The sequence below is a fragment of the Grus americana genome, chromosome Z (genome assembly GCF_028858705.1).
Source record: "Grus americana isolate bGruAme1 chromosome Z, bGruAme1.mat, whole genome shotgun sequence".
Classification (NCBI taxonomy): Eukaryota; Metazoa; Chordata; class Aves; order Gruiformes; family Gruidae; genus Grus; species Grus americana.
The window spans coordinates 26,724,780-26,743,576 of record NC_072891.1 but is presented as its reverse complement, the minus strand read 5'-3'; the positions used below and the strand labels follow the sequence as shown (position 1 = coordinate 26,743,576).

At 40.5% G+C, this 18,797-nt stretch overlaps 1 protein-coding gene across 2 annotated transcripts in view; it reads left to right on the top strand.

The window, feature by feature from the left end:
• Nucleotides 1-18,797, top strand: part of SCAMP1 (secretory carrier membrane protein 1) — a 45,993-nt gene that overhangs the window by 6,541 nt on the left and 20,655 nt on the right. For both annotated transcript variants that reach the window (XM_054811057.1, XM_054811058.1), the window contains exons 2-4: nucleotides 6,585-6,662; nucleotides 18,027-18,125; nucleotides 18,399-18,510. In XM_054811057.1, the coding sequence (XP_054667032.1) occupies nucleotides 6,585-6,662; nucleotides 18,027-18,125; nucleotides 18,399-18,510 (289 nt within the window). The remainder of the gene's footprint in view (nucleotides 1-6,584; nucleotides 6,663-18,026; nucleotides 18,126-18,398; nucleotides 18,511-18,797) is intronic.

Below are 18,797 nucleotides of genomic sequence, written 5' to 3'. Positions count from 1 at the left end.
GTGATAATCAATGGAGAGCTTATCTTGAAATGAGAAGAGCTTATCCTTTTCATGGAGCAAAAAAAAGCCTTTTAGTAGGAGTGGTAGGGATAATAAATCCTAGTTGGTCAAGACTGACTTTGCTAGATTTGTGGATCTAATCTCATGATTTCCCCAGGGTGGATTCACCGGTCTGGATTCAGTCCTGGTAGACCTCTTGCTTCTGCTTCTATTCTGTATACAGTCAGGGTTTTTTGAAGGTATAACACCTTTGCTGAGCATATTGAGTAGTTTGGAGGATAAAATTGGGGCTGTGCCTCTTTTGCTTTCTGGGAACTTCTTTCCAAGCACAAAAAAGCAACAAGGAGAATGTATACCTAGGTGAAGGTGGTTATGGAATGGTAAATGCTGAGGAAGTCAGCAGAGTGAAGGCTGGTTGATGTCAGCGACTGGTAAAGCAATTAGGTTGGTTAAAGTTGTTTGTGGGGATCTTGAAGTAAAAGACAAAAATTGTATGATGGCAGAGGTGAAGGGTAGCCAGTGAATGATGTCTGATGAGGGGGGTGATGGGATTGGTATAATGAATTATTGATGTTACAAAGGGATTTCTTCTGAGAGATTTGTGATGAGGATAACTGGTTTTTTGGCTTGGACTTAAACTACTCCAGTCATCAAGAGATCATTCTTAGCCCTTGAACTTAATGTAAAACTAAGGTTTGAAATGAAGAAAAAAATCTGTCACTTCTAAGTGCAGCATTTCAGTTTTATGCTTTTTCCAAACAATATGGTTATTATATTCTTTTGATGTACAGTACTGCTGGTATTGGTCTTGGAAGATGTAAGCTTAGCTGATGGTATTTTTCAGAATATTATTGTGTTACATATGTTATCAAAGCATCTTACTCATGCTGGAACAATGCTGGACTCATTCCCAGTGAACAATAATACAGAGGATCATTACAGATGTATCTACTTCTTCAGTCTTTAATTTGCTAATCTCTTCTGTATTAATGAAACCTGGTAGCTGATGACTAGTTTTGGTCTCCTAGACAACAGAGGTCTCTGTTCCCTTTTATGTGATTTTTAAAAAGCTGTAAAAACTTGCATAGAATGGATTATTCTCACTTGTAATTAATTGAGTTTCCACACCCTCTGTGTTAACTGGGTGTTCAGGGTTTTTTTCATCTATATCTGAGTGATGTGACCATAATTTGTTAACCTGGCACAGGAGACGTTTTTAATAGTTCTACAGGTGCCCTTGCCAATGTGAGATATAAATGTATCATGTTTTCTGGTTTTGTTTGTGCTTGGTTTTGGGTTTTTTTCTGACTGATTTTCCCATTCTTGATGTAAACACTGGGGTGCTTCTTGTACCTGACTCCTAGTGATTCAAAGAGTGTGTGCTAATCTTTGCTTCTGAGGTTGACATTATAGGAGAGAGATTACAGGAAGCAGGTAAAATGAAAGATCAGATGGGAAACAGTTACTTAGGTTATGCTTGATTCTTGAAACTCCAGTCTCTTGAACTAATTGAGATCTTGAAATGTCATCTGAAATAAGCGTGTGTGACTTCAGTGCACCAATAGCTACAGTAGCTGGGTGTGAAAAATGGCCTGTTCTTCAATTCTGTTCCGTAGTTGGTATCACTAATAGTTAAATAAAAAGATCAAACTCAGAGGGCTGAACATTCCAGGTTGGATGAGGCTTTGGGCAACGTGGTCTAGTGGAGGGTGTCCCTGCCCGCAGCAGGGGGGTTGGAACTAGATGGTCTTTAAGGTCCCTTCCAACCCAAAGCATTCTATGATTCTATGATAACTATCAGGATTTGGGGTGAGATAAGGCTGGAGGAGGAAGTGTGAATTGAAAAGGAGAAACAAGGAGTTGGGCAAGATGAGAATTACAGGGATCAGCACTCAAAGGAGCAGGAACTGGGACTGGCTGAGTGGCTGAGGAAGATCAGGTTGTGGCAAGGAGTTAGTGCAAGGGCAGGTCCAACTCGGCCAGAAGTACTGGTCCACCAGGACATAGCTTTCTCAGTATGAGACTGGACCAGGCATTTTGCAGTTGCTGCATTCAGTGGCTGACATCAAATATTTAAAGTCTGTCCCAGAAATCTCTTATCTTCTGTATCTGCAGTAGTTAAGACAATTTTTAATCACTTAAACCATGCGGCAGGTTGAGGTCTCTGGATATTTGATGATTCCAGCCATGCTGCTGCTTTGGGTTGGTATCTGTATGTTATCATGTATTGGAACAATAGACATACTATTTTACTCTGTGGCTTTTTTCTGTTTCTTCATATTAAAAACAAAAAATAACTCCAAAATAATGTATTTTAACTTTATTATTTAGGTGGAATATCAAATATGGAAAAATAAGTTATGCCAGCCTACATTTAGTTATTCCTGTAGAATATTAAAGTTTTCCTTGGTTTTAACCACTAGAATATACGTCATGCAACATAGAAATTTGATAGCATTCATTTAAATGCCACTTTTTCTGTGAATATGTGGTCATGCACAGCATTTAGTGCTCGTATTCATTATTCAAACCCAGATTAACTTCTAAATTAAATGTTTTTTTATTCTGCAGCAGTGAGTATGAGTGCTTCACAGTTTTTCTCACTGTATTTAGACAAGTTGGCATTTGCTTCAATTTTAAAATGAGATGCAGTGAGTGTAAGGTAAATGATTCAAAGTAATTCTTTGTGTTCCTTGGGATGTCAGGTCTAATCTCTTCAGAAATATTGTAAGTAGTGTTTTGAAACGTGAAGTGCAGCTCCTGTTGGCATCAGTTGTTCTGTGCACTGTAGGTATTCAGAACAGTTTGAAGTCTAGCAGCATTTACCTGGGCACCCAGACTGTGAAGACCTTGTTTCTTTCCATGCTGAGGATAGCTCTAGCATTAGAGAAGATCACAGTGAATGAATATAGGAGAGAGATACGGATCTCTCGGCTAGTACTTACTGCCTTCAGCTATGAGGTTACTTTTCTTTTCCTGTGATCTCTGGTTTACTTCTCCTTGAGTCTTTCTGTTTATGGAAGAAATCAGGGCATGAACTTCTATTGAAGTCCAGATTGTGTAATTGAGGTTTTCTGAGAGCAGAATTTGAATGCTACTTGCCATGGTGGTGTTCTATTTGTGCATTTCAATACATCTATAATTTTTTTACTAAATAATGAAACTTTTCTTATATAGAGCTGATACTGAATGTCCTCTGAGTCATTCTGTTTTTTTCAGAGCTGCTGCTCCTGTTGCAAACAATAGCAATATTGGAGGGCTTCTTGCTCTACTCACTGTGTGTATTTAAGCGTACAACTTATTTCTAGTACTAAGACTTTTGATGTAGTAAGCTTGTTTGGCTCAGCATATGTTTCCTGTTGTTTGTCAGTGTTAGAATGTCACAATAGCTGTGTGGAGAGATCTGAGAAACTTCTTTCTCTGAAACACTCAGAGAAAAAAGGCTTTCTTTCATCAGATATTTATTATTGTTTGCATATTGTATTTCTAAATATAGATTGCTCTTCTGAATTTGACTTCACCAGTCCTTCCTGCTTTTTGGAAATCTGCTGCTGTTCAGTGGCTGTCTCATGAGTCTGATAGTTACTGTAGTTATTCAGATAACTCCATTGTCCTTTGGTTAGTAGCACACTCTTCAAACAGAAGTTTAGTGTTGAAATATACTTTTTAAGCAGCTAATTTAACTTAAAGTACTAAGTGCTATTTAAGTTTTAATAATGTGGACATACTGTTTCACTGTGTGGCTGATGGTTAGCTATCAGTAGTTTCATATGTGTCTGTACTTGCAAATTTTTGTGTGGAAGAGGGAATGATACAAGAGCATTTGTGGAAGGGGTACCATACCAAAAGCATGAACAGGGAATAGAGTGTTTTATGCTTTGCTAATTCACACTAACATGTAAAGACTAGAATAAGTGTACCAGGTCTGGGTAGGACAGAGTTAATTTTTTTTCATAGCAGTCCTTATGGTGCTGTGTTTCAGATTCCTGACTGAAACAGCACCAGTAAGGCACCAGTGTTTCAGCTGTTACTGAACAGCGCTTTCATGGCATTGTGGCCTTCTCTGTTTTGTACTCTGCTTCCCTCTGGGAATAGGCTAGGGATGGGCAAGAGATTGTGAGGGGACACAGGCAGGACAGCTGACTCCAACTGATCAAAGAGATACTCCATACCATATAGCATCATGCTTGACAATAACATTGGTGGTGGTGGTGGGGATGTTCCAATGTAACCATTGTTCAGAGGCTTGCTGGACATCTGCTGGTAGGAGGTGATGAGTGATTGCCTTTGCATCACTTGTGGGGTTTTGTTGCTTTTTTTTCTTGTTTTTTTTTCCTTTACCCCTCCTCCCTCCTTATTAAACTGTCTCTTTCTCAACACCCACAAGTTTTACTTGCTTTTGCCATTCTGATTCTCTCCCCCATCTCACTGAGGAGGGCAATGAGCAAGTGACTATGTGGGGGCTTAGCTGCTAGCTAGGGTAGACTCACCACATTAAGTTAAAAGTTTTCAGCTGTATACAACTTTCTACCATTCTGTACATTGAATTATGAAATTGTCTTATTTGTATTAACTTTGTTTTATGTTTTTGATCTTGTACTGACAAGTCTAGTAAACAAATGCCTAATTCTAATGTCAGATTTAATTCTTCCCTTATTTTTTTATGATCTTTTCAGTGTTTCAAATGATACACAGTTGAATTTTGACAACAAACATTCTCCTCACACATACTTTCCATTGTTTTTATTGTTCATCTGCACAATATTTTGTGCCAGTCATTTAATGAAAGAACATGTTACAACAAATTAGTCTGTCAGTTTATGCAAGACCTGATGAGATTTTAGTTGGAACAGTGCATTCAAGTCTAGGATAGTAACTAAAAAATATGGCAAACTTGTGGGAGGAGACTGTCACTTAAGGTGGCTTTATTGAAATCACATTGTTGTATAAGTCAAATGTAGGAAAGCTGATGATGAATTGCATGTAACATTGTTTTGTATACATTTATAGAAAGGGTTATTCTTGTTGAGTCACCATTAAAATAGTGCTTTGTAGCTAAATGTATGCTTTAGCCAAAAGTATATGTGACCAGAAGGGTAGCTTTTATGTATGCTTATGCGCATGAATTTAATTAAAATATGCAACATATAACTTTTTAACTTTGAAGCAATGATTTTCTTGTGGTAAGCTTTTTTATAGTAATATTTTTTTAATTGCCTCATATTAATAAATCTGTGACTGTAGCTAATGGAAAAAACAATGTTCTCATTTGCTGTATCCTTCAGGATTTTAGAGTTGATAGATATTCTTCCCTGTCTCTTTTTCTAGCTGTAAATAAGTTGATTGCAGCCATTAAAAAAATATTGTTGCTGCATCTGTAGATCGTTACTGCTGTCAAGACTAAGCTAATGCTGTAATAGATGCTGGTGCTAAGAATCTAGATTTTATTTTTCAGTAGTTTAATAGTTTGTATATTTACTTAAGTGTAGATTAAGTCACTTACTATTCTTTTTTAAAAAAATTAGGCAAATATTTCATGTAGAGGTTTTAAATTTAGCTGTCTTTAAAGGAAATATGATTGTAAATGTATATAAATGTAAAGACCGGGAAGAAGATAAGTATTTATCAACTCCATTTTGTTTTCTAATGTTGAACTACAGTGTTGAAATTAAGAAAATATGTATGTTTATACATAACAATTATAAATAAGTAAATAGTATATTTACAGGTATTTGCATATTTGATATACGTATAAAATATTGTACACTTCTTTTGTGCATTTATGTAAATATAAATGTAAATATTGGTAAGTGGATTTATTACTATTCCAGAAAACCTTCCTCTCGCCCATTCTTATGTTCTGAAGGTGCAAAAAACCTTAAAGCACAGAAACAATGTAGTGGACCCAGGCATCACGTGCAATAAGTAAAATTTTTCTTCATATGAAGTTACCGTGCTTTATGCTAGTGGACACTTCTACTCTTCTGCAGAACCAAGCCTGCATGTCTCTAGCACAGAGAATGTTTAATTCCTGAAACAGCTTTCTCAAGCTAAACCTCAAGCAGTCTTTCTTACTCTATAGGTCATTGGAGGAAAAAAATTACACTTTTTTCTTAATTTTACTGGTTCAGGTAGAATCTGAACCAGAGGGGCTTTTGGCACTATGGGATGCTGTTTCCTCAGCTTCATTTTTCTGAAATGTTTTCCTGTTGAAGGTTTTGGAGGTACTTCTGGGTAGGGAAAACCAGGAGTTTAGAAAGCTCTTTTCTTCCCTTGTGCTTTTTGGGTCAGTGGTCAGTGTAGCAGGATACAGTTTTCTTCCTTACTCTGAGAGCTTTTTTCCTTATAAATCAAATGTATGACAGATGGAGTTTCTTTTAGACTGTGTTAATCTCAGTTTATGAGAAGCTCAGAAGGGAATTATGTCGTTTTGGAAACAATGAAACAGGTGGATGTTTACAGGCTTTCTTAGTGAAAACAAACCTTTTTTAGATTGAAACAAAAGCAAAGTTTTATGTGATATAAGTGTTGACATGTTGCTTATGTACATGTGCATACATTTACAGAACTGCTTTCTCTTCTAGGATCCTTCTGTTACACAAGTGACAAGAAATGTTCCTCCAGGGCTAGATGAGTACAATCCTTTCTCTGATTCAAGAACAGTAAGCACATTTATTTATTAATGCTATGCGTGTACAAATGAATGTATGTGATAGGAGTAAGGGAAGAGACACTGGCAGTGAATGTCTTTAAAGAATGAACAGAGGTATAAGCAGGGTCTGTGAATTTTAGACTTGGAGGATTACAGTGTCCATCAAGGTAGGGATAGGAATTACTCTGCATTTTGTGTGCTGCTTAGAGCAAAAACATCCATATAGTTTCTGGGGGTTTTGATTTGCTGTTGTTGCTTGTTCTACCTTTGTTGGGAAGCTGAGTCACCTTGAACAGTTTTGTGCAGGTCATCCCACTTTCTAACACTTGAAACCCATGATGGCGCTAGTGAGCAGAAAGGATACAAGCTGGCAGTAGCAAAATATGTCCTGCAGATTTTTGTGCTCTTTAGTTTGAGAATTGCTGGTCTGCAGGACTTAAAATGATGTTTGTTTCACTGTGAGTAACAATATGTAGTTGTAGGTTTTAGGGAAGCTCAGAATGGTATGCTTCAGTTAGAACCCCAGATTTCTAGTGATAGTCGTAAGATGGTGTCTTGCAGTTTATAGCATTGACACAGCATTAATCTTTATTCTCTCTTCCCTCCAAATTCAAGTTAATAAAGCAGCTGAACTGCAGAAATATTTCTACATTGCAAATCCGGATTTTCTTCTGTGAGAAAGCGACTTCAAATGCTGAATACTGGCATTTGCTATCTTAGCTTAGTTGTGTTCTTTTTTTTTTTTTTTTTTTGCCAAGGGAGATGCTTCCTATCATTTCATTCGTGGTTATCAGGATAGGACAGAAAAAAAAAAACCCCGAAAATTCTGGTTTTTTTCTCAGTATTCCTTATTCTGTTTTGGTTTTTTTTTTTTTAGTATTTTGGTGCATTCACCTTTTCTCAGTCAACTTATGTCCTCCACATCTGAAGTGGGAAATTTGGTAGGAAAATAATGTGTAAGACATAATGAGGAAAGTGAATGGGCACAGGAGATTTTAGCTCTCAAGTGCCACCACCTTGATATCTGACATAAGAAATCAGGAGTCTTAAGTTTTCAGTGAATGGTATAAATGTCAGATTAAATATTGTTGCCTGCATCTTCAATGGTTTTGTCTCCAGCTCTAACAATCACCATGGAGATGACTGTGTCTTTTGTCATGTTTCTGAAATCAACAAGGAACAGATGATATTAGACACTTTGTATTTCTGCTTTATCATTTAATGAAACTAGTGTTAAAGAAGGCCTTTCATCTCTTCATGCTTCTACAAGTTTTGCTAATTGAACTCCTCTGAGCACTGTGTATGTATAACACGTATAGACAAAATAATGCATATAGCAATCACTTTCCAATTGCTACATTAAAAATTTGGAAAAAATCATTAGTAGAGTTGGGGTGGTTTTTTGTTTGTAAGTGTATTGGGTTTGCATGGCAAGGTTTTGGTAGCAGGGGGGCTACAGGGGTGGCTTCTGTGAGAAGCTGCCAGAAGCTTCCCCCTTGTCCAACAGAGCCATTGCCAGCTGGCTCCAAGACGGACCTGCTGCTGGCCAAGGCCGAGCCCATCAGCCCCTCTGGGATAACGTATTTAAGAAGGGGGGAAAAAACCACCAGCAGTAATTGTAGCCAGAGAGAGGAGTGAGAGCATGTGAGAGGAGCAACTCTGCAGACACCCAGGTCAGTGAAGAAGGAGGGGCAGGAGGTGCTCCAGGCACCAGAGCAGAGATTCCCCTGCAGCCCCTGGAGAAGACCACGGTGATGCAGGCTGTCCCCCTGCAGCCCATGGAGGTCCATGGTGGAGCAGATATCCACCTGCAGCCTGTGGAGGACCCCACCCTGGAGCAGGTGGAGGTACTCGAAGAAGGCTGTGACCTCATGACCTCATGGGAAGCCCGTGCTGGAGCAGGCTCCTGGCAGGACCTGTGGCCTGTGGAGAGAGGAGCCCATGCTGGAGCAGGTTTGCTGGCAGGACTTGTGACCCCGTGGGGGACCCATGCTGGAGCAATTGGTGAAGAACTGCAGCCCGTGGGAAGGACTCACGTTGGAGAAGTTGGTGGAGGACTGTCTCCTGTGGGAGGGACCCCCAGCTGGAGCAGGGGCAGAGTGTGAGGAGTCCTCCCCCTGAGGAGGAAGGAGCAGTGTTGTGGTTTTGTCCCAGCCAGCAGCTAAGCACCATGCAGCCGCTCGCTCACTCCCCCCACAGCAGGATGGGGGAGACAATAGGAAGAGGAAAAGTGAGAAAACTTGTGAGTTGAGATAAAGACAGTTTAATAAGTAAAGCAAAAGCCGAGCATGCAAGCAAAGCAAGACAAGGAATTCATTCACCACTTCCCATTGGCAGGCAGGTGTTTAGCCATCTCCAGGAAAGCAGGGCTCCATCATGTGTGACGGTGATGTCCCCTTCCCAGCTTCTTTTGCACCACCAGCCTCCTCGCTGGTGGGATGGTGTGAGAAGCAGAAAAGCCCTTGACTCTGTGCAAGCACTGCTGAGCAGTAACTAAACTGTTCCTGAATTATCAATACTGTTTTCAGCACAAATCCAAAACACAGCCTCATAGTAGCTATTGTGAAGAAAAATAACTGTCCCAGCCAAAACCAGCACAAGCTGCAGAGACGTGATGAACTGACCACAACCCCTGTTCCTCCATTGCAGCTTTTTTTTTAATGGTTAGCTTAATTCTTAATTGAGCTAACTTCAGAGATGGCAATTAGAGCAAACCTGTGCTCGATCTATATTTGGGAATTGATATGAGACATTAACTTTTAGATTTGTGCTATTGCCTTTTTAATAACTGTACAAAGAACTGTCTGCCGTACTGTTTTGTCTACCAAGCCAATAAATTATTATTTCTTTGAGTTATTACTAAGTGTGTCTTCATTGCATGTATGAAGCAACACTTGTTTTGAGTACCTTGTTTACATTAAGGCTTTGTGTGCATAACCTCTATTCTCTGTGGTTCTTGTTTGTTTGCCTTGTATGCATTTTTATTGAACTTCTGTTTTTCCAGTGATTGCTGAATACTGGGAAATATATTTATAGAACCAAAGAGGACATTAAGTGGTTTCTGACAAAATCTTATCACAATTAACATTTTTCCTCTATTTTTCCTGTACCCTTTCCTCACTACGTACGTCAGTCTAGTAATAGATAATCTATTACTACAACAGCTACATTTTGCAGTTTTTGTTGGGTGGGGTTTTTTTGGCAGCAGAATGATTTTCTAAGGCAGCTAGGTACTTCTATTTTTTCATCTTAAGTAGCTGTGGGTTTTGTGGGGTTTTTTTGCTTCTCAGCTTTGATTAGGGTTATAAAAATGAGTACTTCAGTTTGATAGGAAGACTTAGTGCAACCTGAGTTTGAAATGGTTGTATGCTGGTCACTTTTTAAGAGCACAGGAGCAGGGAATTCCAAAGTGTCAGAAGTTAAGCAAGTGGCGCAGAAGGCCGGCTTGGCTGAGCAGGGATCTTCTGGAACTTAGGCAGAAAAGGAGAGTGTATGGACGTTGGAAGGAAGGACAGGCAACACAGGAGGATTAGAGAGATGCTGTTCACCACTGTAGGGAGAAAATTTATGTGGCCAAAGCTTGATTAGAGTTCAAGCTGGCCAGCACTATGAAGGACAATAAAAAGGGCTTTTTAAAATGTGTAAACAGCAAAAGGAGGATCAGAGATAACATAGGTCTGTTACTTGATGAGGTCAGTCACCTCACCGATAGGGATGTAGACAAAGCAGAGGTGTTTAATGCCTTCTTTGCCTCTGTCTTTAACACCAGTGATGGGCACTGGGACCCCTGGAGCCCTGTGACTGGAGGGATGCTAAACTTGGTGCTGCTGCTCCATCAGCATGCACATAAATCTGTAGGGCCCGATGGGATTAATCCAGGGTACTGAAAGAGCTGACCAATGTTACTGTGGGACCTCTCTCCCTTATTTTTCAATGGTCTTGGGAGTCTGGAAAGGTACTAGTTGACTGGAAGCTGGCAAATGTTGTCCCAGTTTTCAAGAAGGAAGACCCTGCTAATGTCAGGCCTATCAGTCTTACTTCAGTGCCTGGTAAAATTATGGAGAAGGTTGTTCTGTCTACTTGAGAGACAATGCAGTTATTAGTCATAGCCAGCATAGGTTCACAAGAGGAAAGTCCTGCTTAACTAACGTCATTTCCTTTTATGACAAGGTTACCCATCTAGTTGACCAAGGGAACCCAGTACATGTGATGGTTTTGGATTTTAGCAAAGCTTTTGATACTGTCTCTCACAGTATCTTGCTGGACAGAATGTCCAGCACACAGCTAGAGAAGTCCATAATACGTTGGGTGAGCAGTTGGCTGATGGGTCAGGCTCAAAGCAGTATGGTAGATGGAGTTACATCAGGCTGGTGGCCAGTTACCAGTGGAGTTCCCCAGGCCTCAGTTTTAGGGCTGGTGCTCTTAAATGTTTTTACAAATAATCTGGATGCAGGAGTCGAATGTACATTAAGTAATTTTGCCAATGATATTAAATTAGGAGCTGTGGACTCCCTTGAAGGTGGACGTGCCTTACAGAGATCTGGATAGACTAGAGAGCTGGGCAGTCACTAACCATATGAAATTAAACAAGAACAAGTTCTGGATTCTCTACCTAGGGTGGGGTAGTCCCGGTTATATGTACAGATTGGGGGACGAGAGGCTGGAGAGCAGCCCCACAGAAAGAGATCTGAGGGTTTGGGTTGATGGCAAGTTGAGTATAAGTCAACAGTGTGCCCTGGCAGCCGAAAGGGCAAACTGTGTCCTGGGTGCATCAAGCCACAGCATAGCCAGCTGGTCGAGGGAGGTGATTGTCCCACTCTACATTGCACTGGTGTGGCCCCACCTCAAGTACTGTGCGCAGTTTTGGGCTCCTCAATATAAGAAGGACATCAAACTATTAGTGTGTCCAGAGGAGGGCAACCAAGATGGGGAAAGATCTCGAGGGCAAAACTTAGGAGGAGCAGCTGAGGTCACTTGGCTTGCTCATCTTGGAGAAGGCTGAGGTGTGACCTCATTGCAATCTACGACTTCCTCAAGGGAGGCAGTGGAGGGAGGAGGTCTTATCTGGTGACCAGTGATAGGACATGAGGAGAAGGAATGAAGCTGCATCAGAAGTTCAGATTGGACATCAGGAAAAGGTTCCTCACTGAGAAGGTGGTCAGTGGCTGGAACAGGCTCCCCAGGGAAGTAGTCCGGGCACCAAGCCTGTCAGAGCTCAAGGAGCATCTGAATGATGCTTTTAGTCATATGGTTTAGTTTTAGGTAGTCTTGTGAGGAGCAGGAAGTTGAACTCGATGATCCTTATGGTTCCCTTCCAACTTGAGATATTCTATGATCACAATGCTTTCTTCATTAGGTTCTTGATCTACAGAAGATGTTATATAATACCTTTGCCTGTTGTGCATTGAATTGCGATCTTTGAATAATAACCTGGAAAAATAAACACATTAAAGCAATATTGAACTTCTACCATTTGAGGTAGGTGTGAGCACTGATGCTTGGTTCCCCTGTGCACACATTATGAAGCTAAGTAATAAAAAACCCACAGTAATATACAAAAACATGCATGGCTTTTTCTGTACTTAATGAAAAAATGCTACTATGTTTCAACAACTGGCTGTATTCTGTGAATACAATGGGTGGAATGCAACTTTTGCTGGGATTATATTCTTAATATATATACCTAGCAGAAATGCTGGAGTGATAGCAAAAATTAACAGTGGATGTTGAAGCAGATACATGATTTTTCTTATGTTTCCTTATTACCTATGACTCTCTTACGAGCTCTTCTCTTTACTTTTTCTAATATCATGCACTAATTCCATCACGTGATATTAAATAACTCTTAAGTGATGTTAAACACACAATAACATTCATGAATGGTGTAGATATACTTAGTGCTCAAAAATAGCTGGTTTAGATGCACCATAAGAAGACACTAATCATGCTGGCTTTTTGCTTCTTTTTCAAGTGTGCTACTGGGGTAAGAGAGCCTTTAGAAAAGTGGAAGCTATTTTCAAAGAAAACGTGAAAGCTTAAACTCTGCCAAGCTAAGTGTGGTACTGTAAGGCAAGCTTAAAGCTCTGAGGAGAAACTTGTAGAACAACTTGGGAAACTTTCTTTCCTGGAAGCAGGAAGCTTCTGCCATCTTTAGGGCTGTAAGAGTAGTAACAGATGATTATGATGATGTAGGAAAAAGCTAAATGAATTGTTTCTTTACAGGGGAAGTGCCTTAAACTTGAATTCTCAGTAGAATAGGCTTTAGAGAAGTCATAACTTGCCGGAAATAGGTAGTCAGCTAAGTGTTAAAAAAACTAAGATGGAAAATTGCGAAAGCATGAACTGGAATGTACCTCAGCTGTACCAGAGGAAGGAAAAGTGACAGCTGTCAAACTCACTATAGAAAAAGCTCTAGGATTCAAGAAAGTAAGTGGCCAGAGGGTACAAGTTCTTTAGTGGCCAAGTAAGGGCAGGGGTGTTACGGAAAGGGCTACTAATCATAAATGGGGTTTTGGTTGGTTGGTTGGGTTTGTTGGTTTTTTTTTTTGTTTAGGGTTTATTTTGGTGGGGTTTAGCAGACCTCTACACAGACAAGAGCTTTATCCTTTGAAAAGATGTGGAAGTTGCCTTGAACACTGGGTCATTCCTGCGTTAAGTAATGGACTGTAGCACACAGATCTTAACAACATGAGGCTCAGGGCAGCTGTTTCCTTGCACTACAGTGCTTGAAATGATAAGCCTGGAGTGTCCTCCTTCATGTTACTACAGTGATAATGGCTGTACAGTTCTTGAGGGGCTAAGGCCTGAATGAAGGTCATAATCCCAGTCATGTTATTACAGAGTATCGAAAGGTATACGTGATTCTTAATCATGTACCATTCTTGTAAAAGTCATGGTAGACTTTCGGTTGCAAACCTCCATGATGGTCTAAATAATCAAGTCAGTCATACTGGTTACTGTATGGAAAGTGAGAGCCTCTGTTTCATTAAAGTTATAGACTCTTTTCAGCTTAAAGGGAGTAATAAGTAAAAGGGAAAGCAGTAAACAAAGGCAGAAACACAAACCTGATAGGTAAGTGATAATGGAGACAAAACAGAAGACCAAAACTCTTTAGCCACTAATGTATGGGCTTTGAAGAGAGTCAGCCTGGACTTTTTAACTGATAAGGAGGAAGAAACAAGCTAAGTGTGAATATTATGGATAGTTGAGGGGAGCCTGTGGGACTATGAAGAATTTAGGAAAGAATATTTAGGAGAATAAGTCAAAGATGTGGAGCACTTGAGCAGTGAGGATAAGCAAGGATGAGGCTAGAGAAGAGGATGGATTTAAAGGGGCTGGTTGCATGTAAGTGCTACCAGTCAGTACACTTGTCTGACAGCCATGTGCCTAATCACTGCAGTTACTGTTAAATTCTCTCTTAACTGTCTTTCGGTGACATTTCACTCTACTGCATCTGTGAGTGCTGCAAGGTCTAGGTGCCAGCAACTGGAGAGACCAGAGTGAGTGACTTAGGTGCCAGCAACGTGGTCAGACCCCAAGTAGCAGTGGTCCGTATGTCTGTGGAGTCAACAACTGAGCATCTGGGTGTCAGCAGCTGGAGGGACCATAGGTCATAAGGCCCAGGTGTTTGAGGTGCCAGCAACTGAGGGGACCAGTGTGTTTTCCTCTGTGTGTATACATGTGATTCACTGTCAAACTTCAAGCTGGACTAGCTGGCAAATGGGAGGCAGACCTCTCTCTGGCAATACTCAAAACCTGAGCCAAAGTGATGAAGGGAGTCTGGGGTCTGGGATTGAATATGTGGCAAGCTGAAAACCCATGCTGATGTTTGAGCGAGCTGTGAGTATGCAGGTTCCTTGTGACAAGAGTGTATGAGTGCATGAATCTTCTAGTGAATGTCAAGCTGGCCTAACTGGCAAACAGGATGAAACCTGTATACCAGGCAAGAGAGCTCCAGATCCAGGCAGGTGTATCACACAGGCTGAGGGCCCACTGCTTGTATCTGAGGGATCTGCAGCTGTTGGTGTACCTGTAAATCTAGAGAGGCATGTGCTTTCGATGGTGAACTTCAGTGCTGATCAGCTGGAGAGGAGGAATGGGATATGACTCTGTGTACCTACGTTCTGTGTAGTTCTGATAGTGTTATGGGGGGGTGTTGTTAAAGGCAGTGCCCTGCCTGTGGCAGCTTGTGTAGCGTCCTTGGTACGCATGGACATATATGCAGAAATGCTAGTGTCCTTGGTATGTGCGGTGTGCATGCATTTGTGTGTATCCCTGGGATATGCACTCAGCTTGCTACTAGCTGAATGCGGAAACAGGAAAGCAATAGCTGTATCTATCAGCCTGCAATGGAGAGCCCTCAGAGGGTCTCAGGGTGCGCTGGACTGGGCTCCAGCAGTCAGAAAGGAGGAGTCCCCAGGTCTCATAGTGGTAGCTGGAAGTGGTAGCCTTTGTAACATTCCTTAACAGCTTTTGTCCCTCAGCCCCTCTTGACTTTCTTAGGAGTCCAGGACCCTACTAGTATTCACTGGTGTAGTCTCATTTCTTGCCGGGAGCACAGGCTCTTCCCGAGGCACCAGGTCTGTTACACGATTGTCTTTATGTATGTAGTAAACAGCAAGTCTAACACCCTATAGATGGCTAGCTAGCATATAGTAGAAGCTAAACAATGTAGAAGTCTAAATTGGAAGAATCTTGTACATGTACAATTAGTACCTTATATTAATGTTTTATATCATATATGCTGTTGGCTAACATCTTTGCTTATGTAGTTCTAGTGAGCTTTCTGATTGGTTCCTTTATTCACAAGCACATATGCATGTTCCAGTCATTAGCAGCACTGCAGGCTGTTTTGACAGAGCATCTTCGAGGATAAATATTTTTAATTCATTGTTCAAATATTTTTCTAGTCTGACAATCCACCTTTGTACACTATTACAGGTAATATTACTATTACTTTTTACAGTATTACAGGAGGGCTACTGGAGTCCTTGATGGGAATTGTGAACAGTCTTGCTCATTTGTCTAGCTGCTTATCAGTTATGCATTCCAAGCTATTATTACTTTAGCCACAGAGCTACAATAATCAGACTTTGTCTTTTGGCTTTTGTAGCATTGCTGTGGACCACAATGCATAATACATGAGAGTTTTTGTTCAGTAGCTTTTTGTTCCTCTGATGCAGGTATTTTACCCTATGTTTGAAGCAGAAGATAAGACTCTTGATGGTTGTCTAGTTTTTGTTGTTCTCACACAGGCCTTTTTCCTTATCACAGAATGCTCCAACATAAGGAATAGCAGTATTAACCATCTTTAATCAGCTTTATAGAATCATTTAGGTTGGAAAAGACCCTTAAGATCATGGAGTACAACTGTTTACTTAACACTTCCAAGACTCCCACTAAACCATGTCCCTAAGCACCACATCTACACATGTTTTAAATACCTCCAGGGATGGTGACTCAACCACTTCCCTGGGCAGCCTGTTCCAGAGCTTGACAGCCCTTTCAGTGAAGACATTTTTCCTAATACCCAATCTAAACCTCCCTGGCACTACTTGAGGCTGTTTCCTCCTGTCCTATCGCTTGTTACTTGGAAGAAGAGACCAACACCCACCTGGCTTACAACCCCCTTTCAAGTAGTTGCAGAGGCCCGTAAGGTCTCCCCTCAACCTCCTTTTCTACAGGCTAAACAACCCCAGTTCCCTCAGCAGCTCCTCATCAGATTTGTGCTCTAGACCCTTCACCAACTTCACTGATCTTCTTTGGACACACTCCAGCAGCTCAATGTCTTTCTTGTAGTGAGGGGCCCCACACTGAACACAGCACTCGAGGTGTGGCCTCACCAGTGCCGAGTACAGGGGAACGATCGCTTCCCTGGTCCTGCTGGCCGTGCTCTTTCTGATACAAGCCAGGATGCTGTTGGCCACCTTGGCCACCTGGGCACACTGCTGGCTCATATTCAGTTGGATGTCGACCAACACCCCCAGGTCCTTTTCCGCCAGGCAGCTTTCCAGCTACTCTTCCCCAAGCCTGTAGCATTGCCTGGGGTTGTTGTGACCCAAGTGCAGGACCCAATGCTCAGCCTTTGGCTGTCTTCATCCTACAGCACTGAGTAATCCTTTTTTGTATGAAAAGCTTAAATCACTGAGCATTTCTGAGAATTGAGACCTCCCTGATATTTTACAGTTCTGTCAGGAGCTGATGTATGAGGTGGAAAGATAATTTTGAAATGCTGGAATCAGCTTATATTGCTGAGATATGCTGCAGTATCACAGAGGTGGAGTTTACTCAGACATGATATTTTCCCCTCTGTGTATAGCATTTGGGCATTTCAAAAGATGGTTAGAAAAGATGGAGGTAATCTGGGCCAAGTCATAACTTGCCACGTTAGTGGTATTTAGTTGATTGCTGCTTTGTTTTAAGGTGCTTTTGTATTGAAAACATCACACTTCTCACCATATTTTTGTTCTTGATTTCACTCTTATTAGGGACAAGTGGTTCTCTGACTTACAAACTCACAGAACAGGGAAGTCTTTCATGTTGCAAGCTCTACAAAAGGAAGGAATTGTAGTTTCCCTCCAAGCATATATAAGAATAAAATAACATCATAGTGGTGCTATACTGATCTGCCTTGATAAAATCGAGTTCATAGCTTCAATCTAGGCAGTGGTTTTTTCCTTGTTTTGACAGCTACTGGTTAACATTGTGTATGATAGAGAGATGTGGAGAAAGTCAGAGATGACAAAGGGGAATAAGGAGGAGACGATTTAAAAAAAAATGAAAGAAAAAAACCAACCTGAACTCCTAAAAGCTCCTTGCAAGTTGTATTATTACAGGTAATGACCAAGTGAATGAAGTGCCAGTGATACCTGAAACCTAGATACTATGGTACATGCTGGTAGAATAGTTAAGCAGTAGATTATGGATCTTAAATTGGAAAGTTTAATACGGTACGTTGCTTCTCTGGTTAGCCAGGTGATAAAAGCCTTTGTTAAGTAAAAAGCTCTGGAAGACATTACTAATAAATGGCATTATGTTTCAGAGTATGAATAGATAAATCCTGCAATTCTCTTAAACAGTACCTTACTCATATTTGTGTCTGAGCAAAATTAAAATTCTGTTTACTTTCTACTGATCCCTAAAGTGCCATGTGTGTGTATTGCAAGTAGTGCAGTGTAAAAACAAATAAGCAGAACACTGCACCACAGAATACAGTTAACTTCTTTTTCCTAAAGGTTATAAATATTGCAGGCAGCATATCAAATTTTCAGTTTATCAGTAACACTTCCTTTTAGAACAACTAGATTGGTTCTTACAGAATGAAAAGATGTTTATTAGGAGACTGTTTTCCTATAATTGTTTCTTGTTTTCTTAGCCTCCTCCAGGAAATGTGAAAATGCCTAATGTACCCAGTACCCAGCCAGCAATAATGAAACCAACGGAAGAACCACCTGCTTACACACAAATTGCAAAGGTTTGTCTATAACTTTCAGGCACTAGATTCCTTTTAATTGCAATTTTAAAAATATGCTTCTGGAATAATGTCTTTTCTAAACAAGCATTACTTTCCTGATTATTTATGAAAATTAATAACTGCCTTTAAGTAACCACTTAATGAGTGAATTCGTGCAATATTAGGTCAGTCTTCATCCATAACTGGAGATGCTTAATTGTAGAAAATAGACTTGGAATATCTATTTTGTTTTCATTTTTTTTATCAATATCTAACAATGCTTGTTTTGTTCAGGAGCATGCCTTGGCCCAGGCAGAACTGCTAAAGCGTCAAGAAGAACTCGAAAGAAAAGCAGCTGAACTAGATCGCAGAGAAAGGGAAATGCAGAGTCTCAATCAGCAGGGGGGTATGCATGAAAAAAATACTTCCTTAAATTGCAGAAATTTCACTTTTTCTTAGAAATTTAGTTTTATAGCGACATTGTGAAACAGATCAAAGAGGGAGTTTTATAATCTCTTCAGGAAAAGAAAGTTTATCTCCTTTGAGACAATGCATACAGTGAATAAAAACTGGCCTGGCCTGTGCAGATTTTCACTGTAACAATTTTACATGTGTCCTCTGTTACATGTTACTTTCTGCTATCAGCTCTTTTTATTCTAGGTTAATGTTTAAGCAATACTACTGAATAGAAAT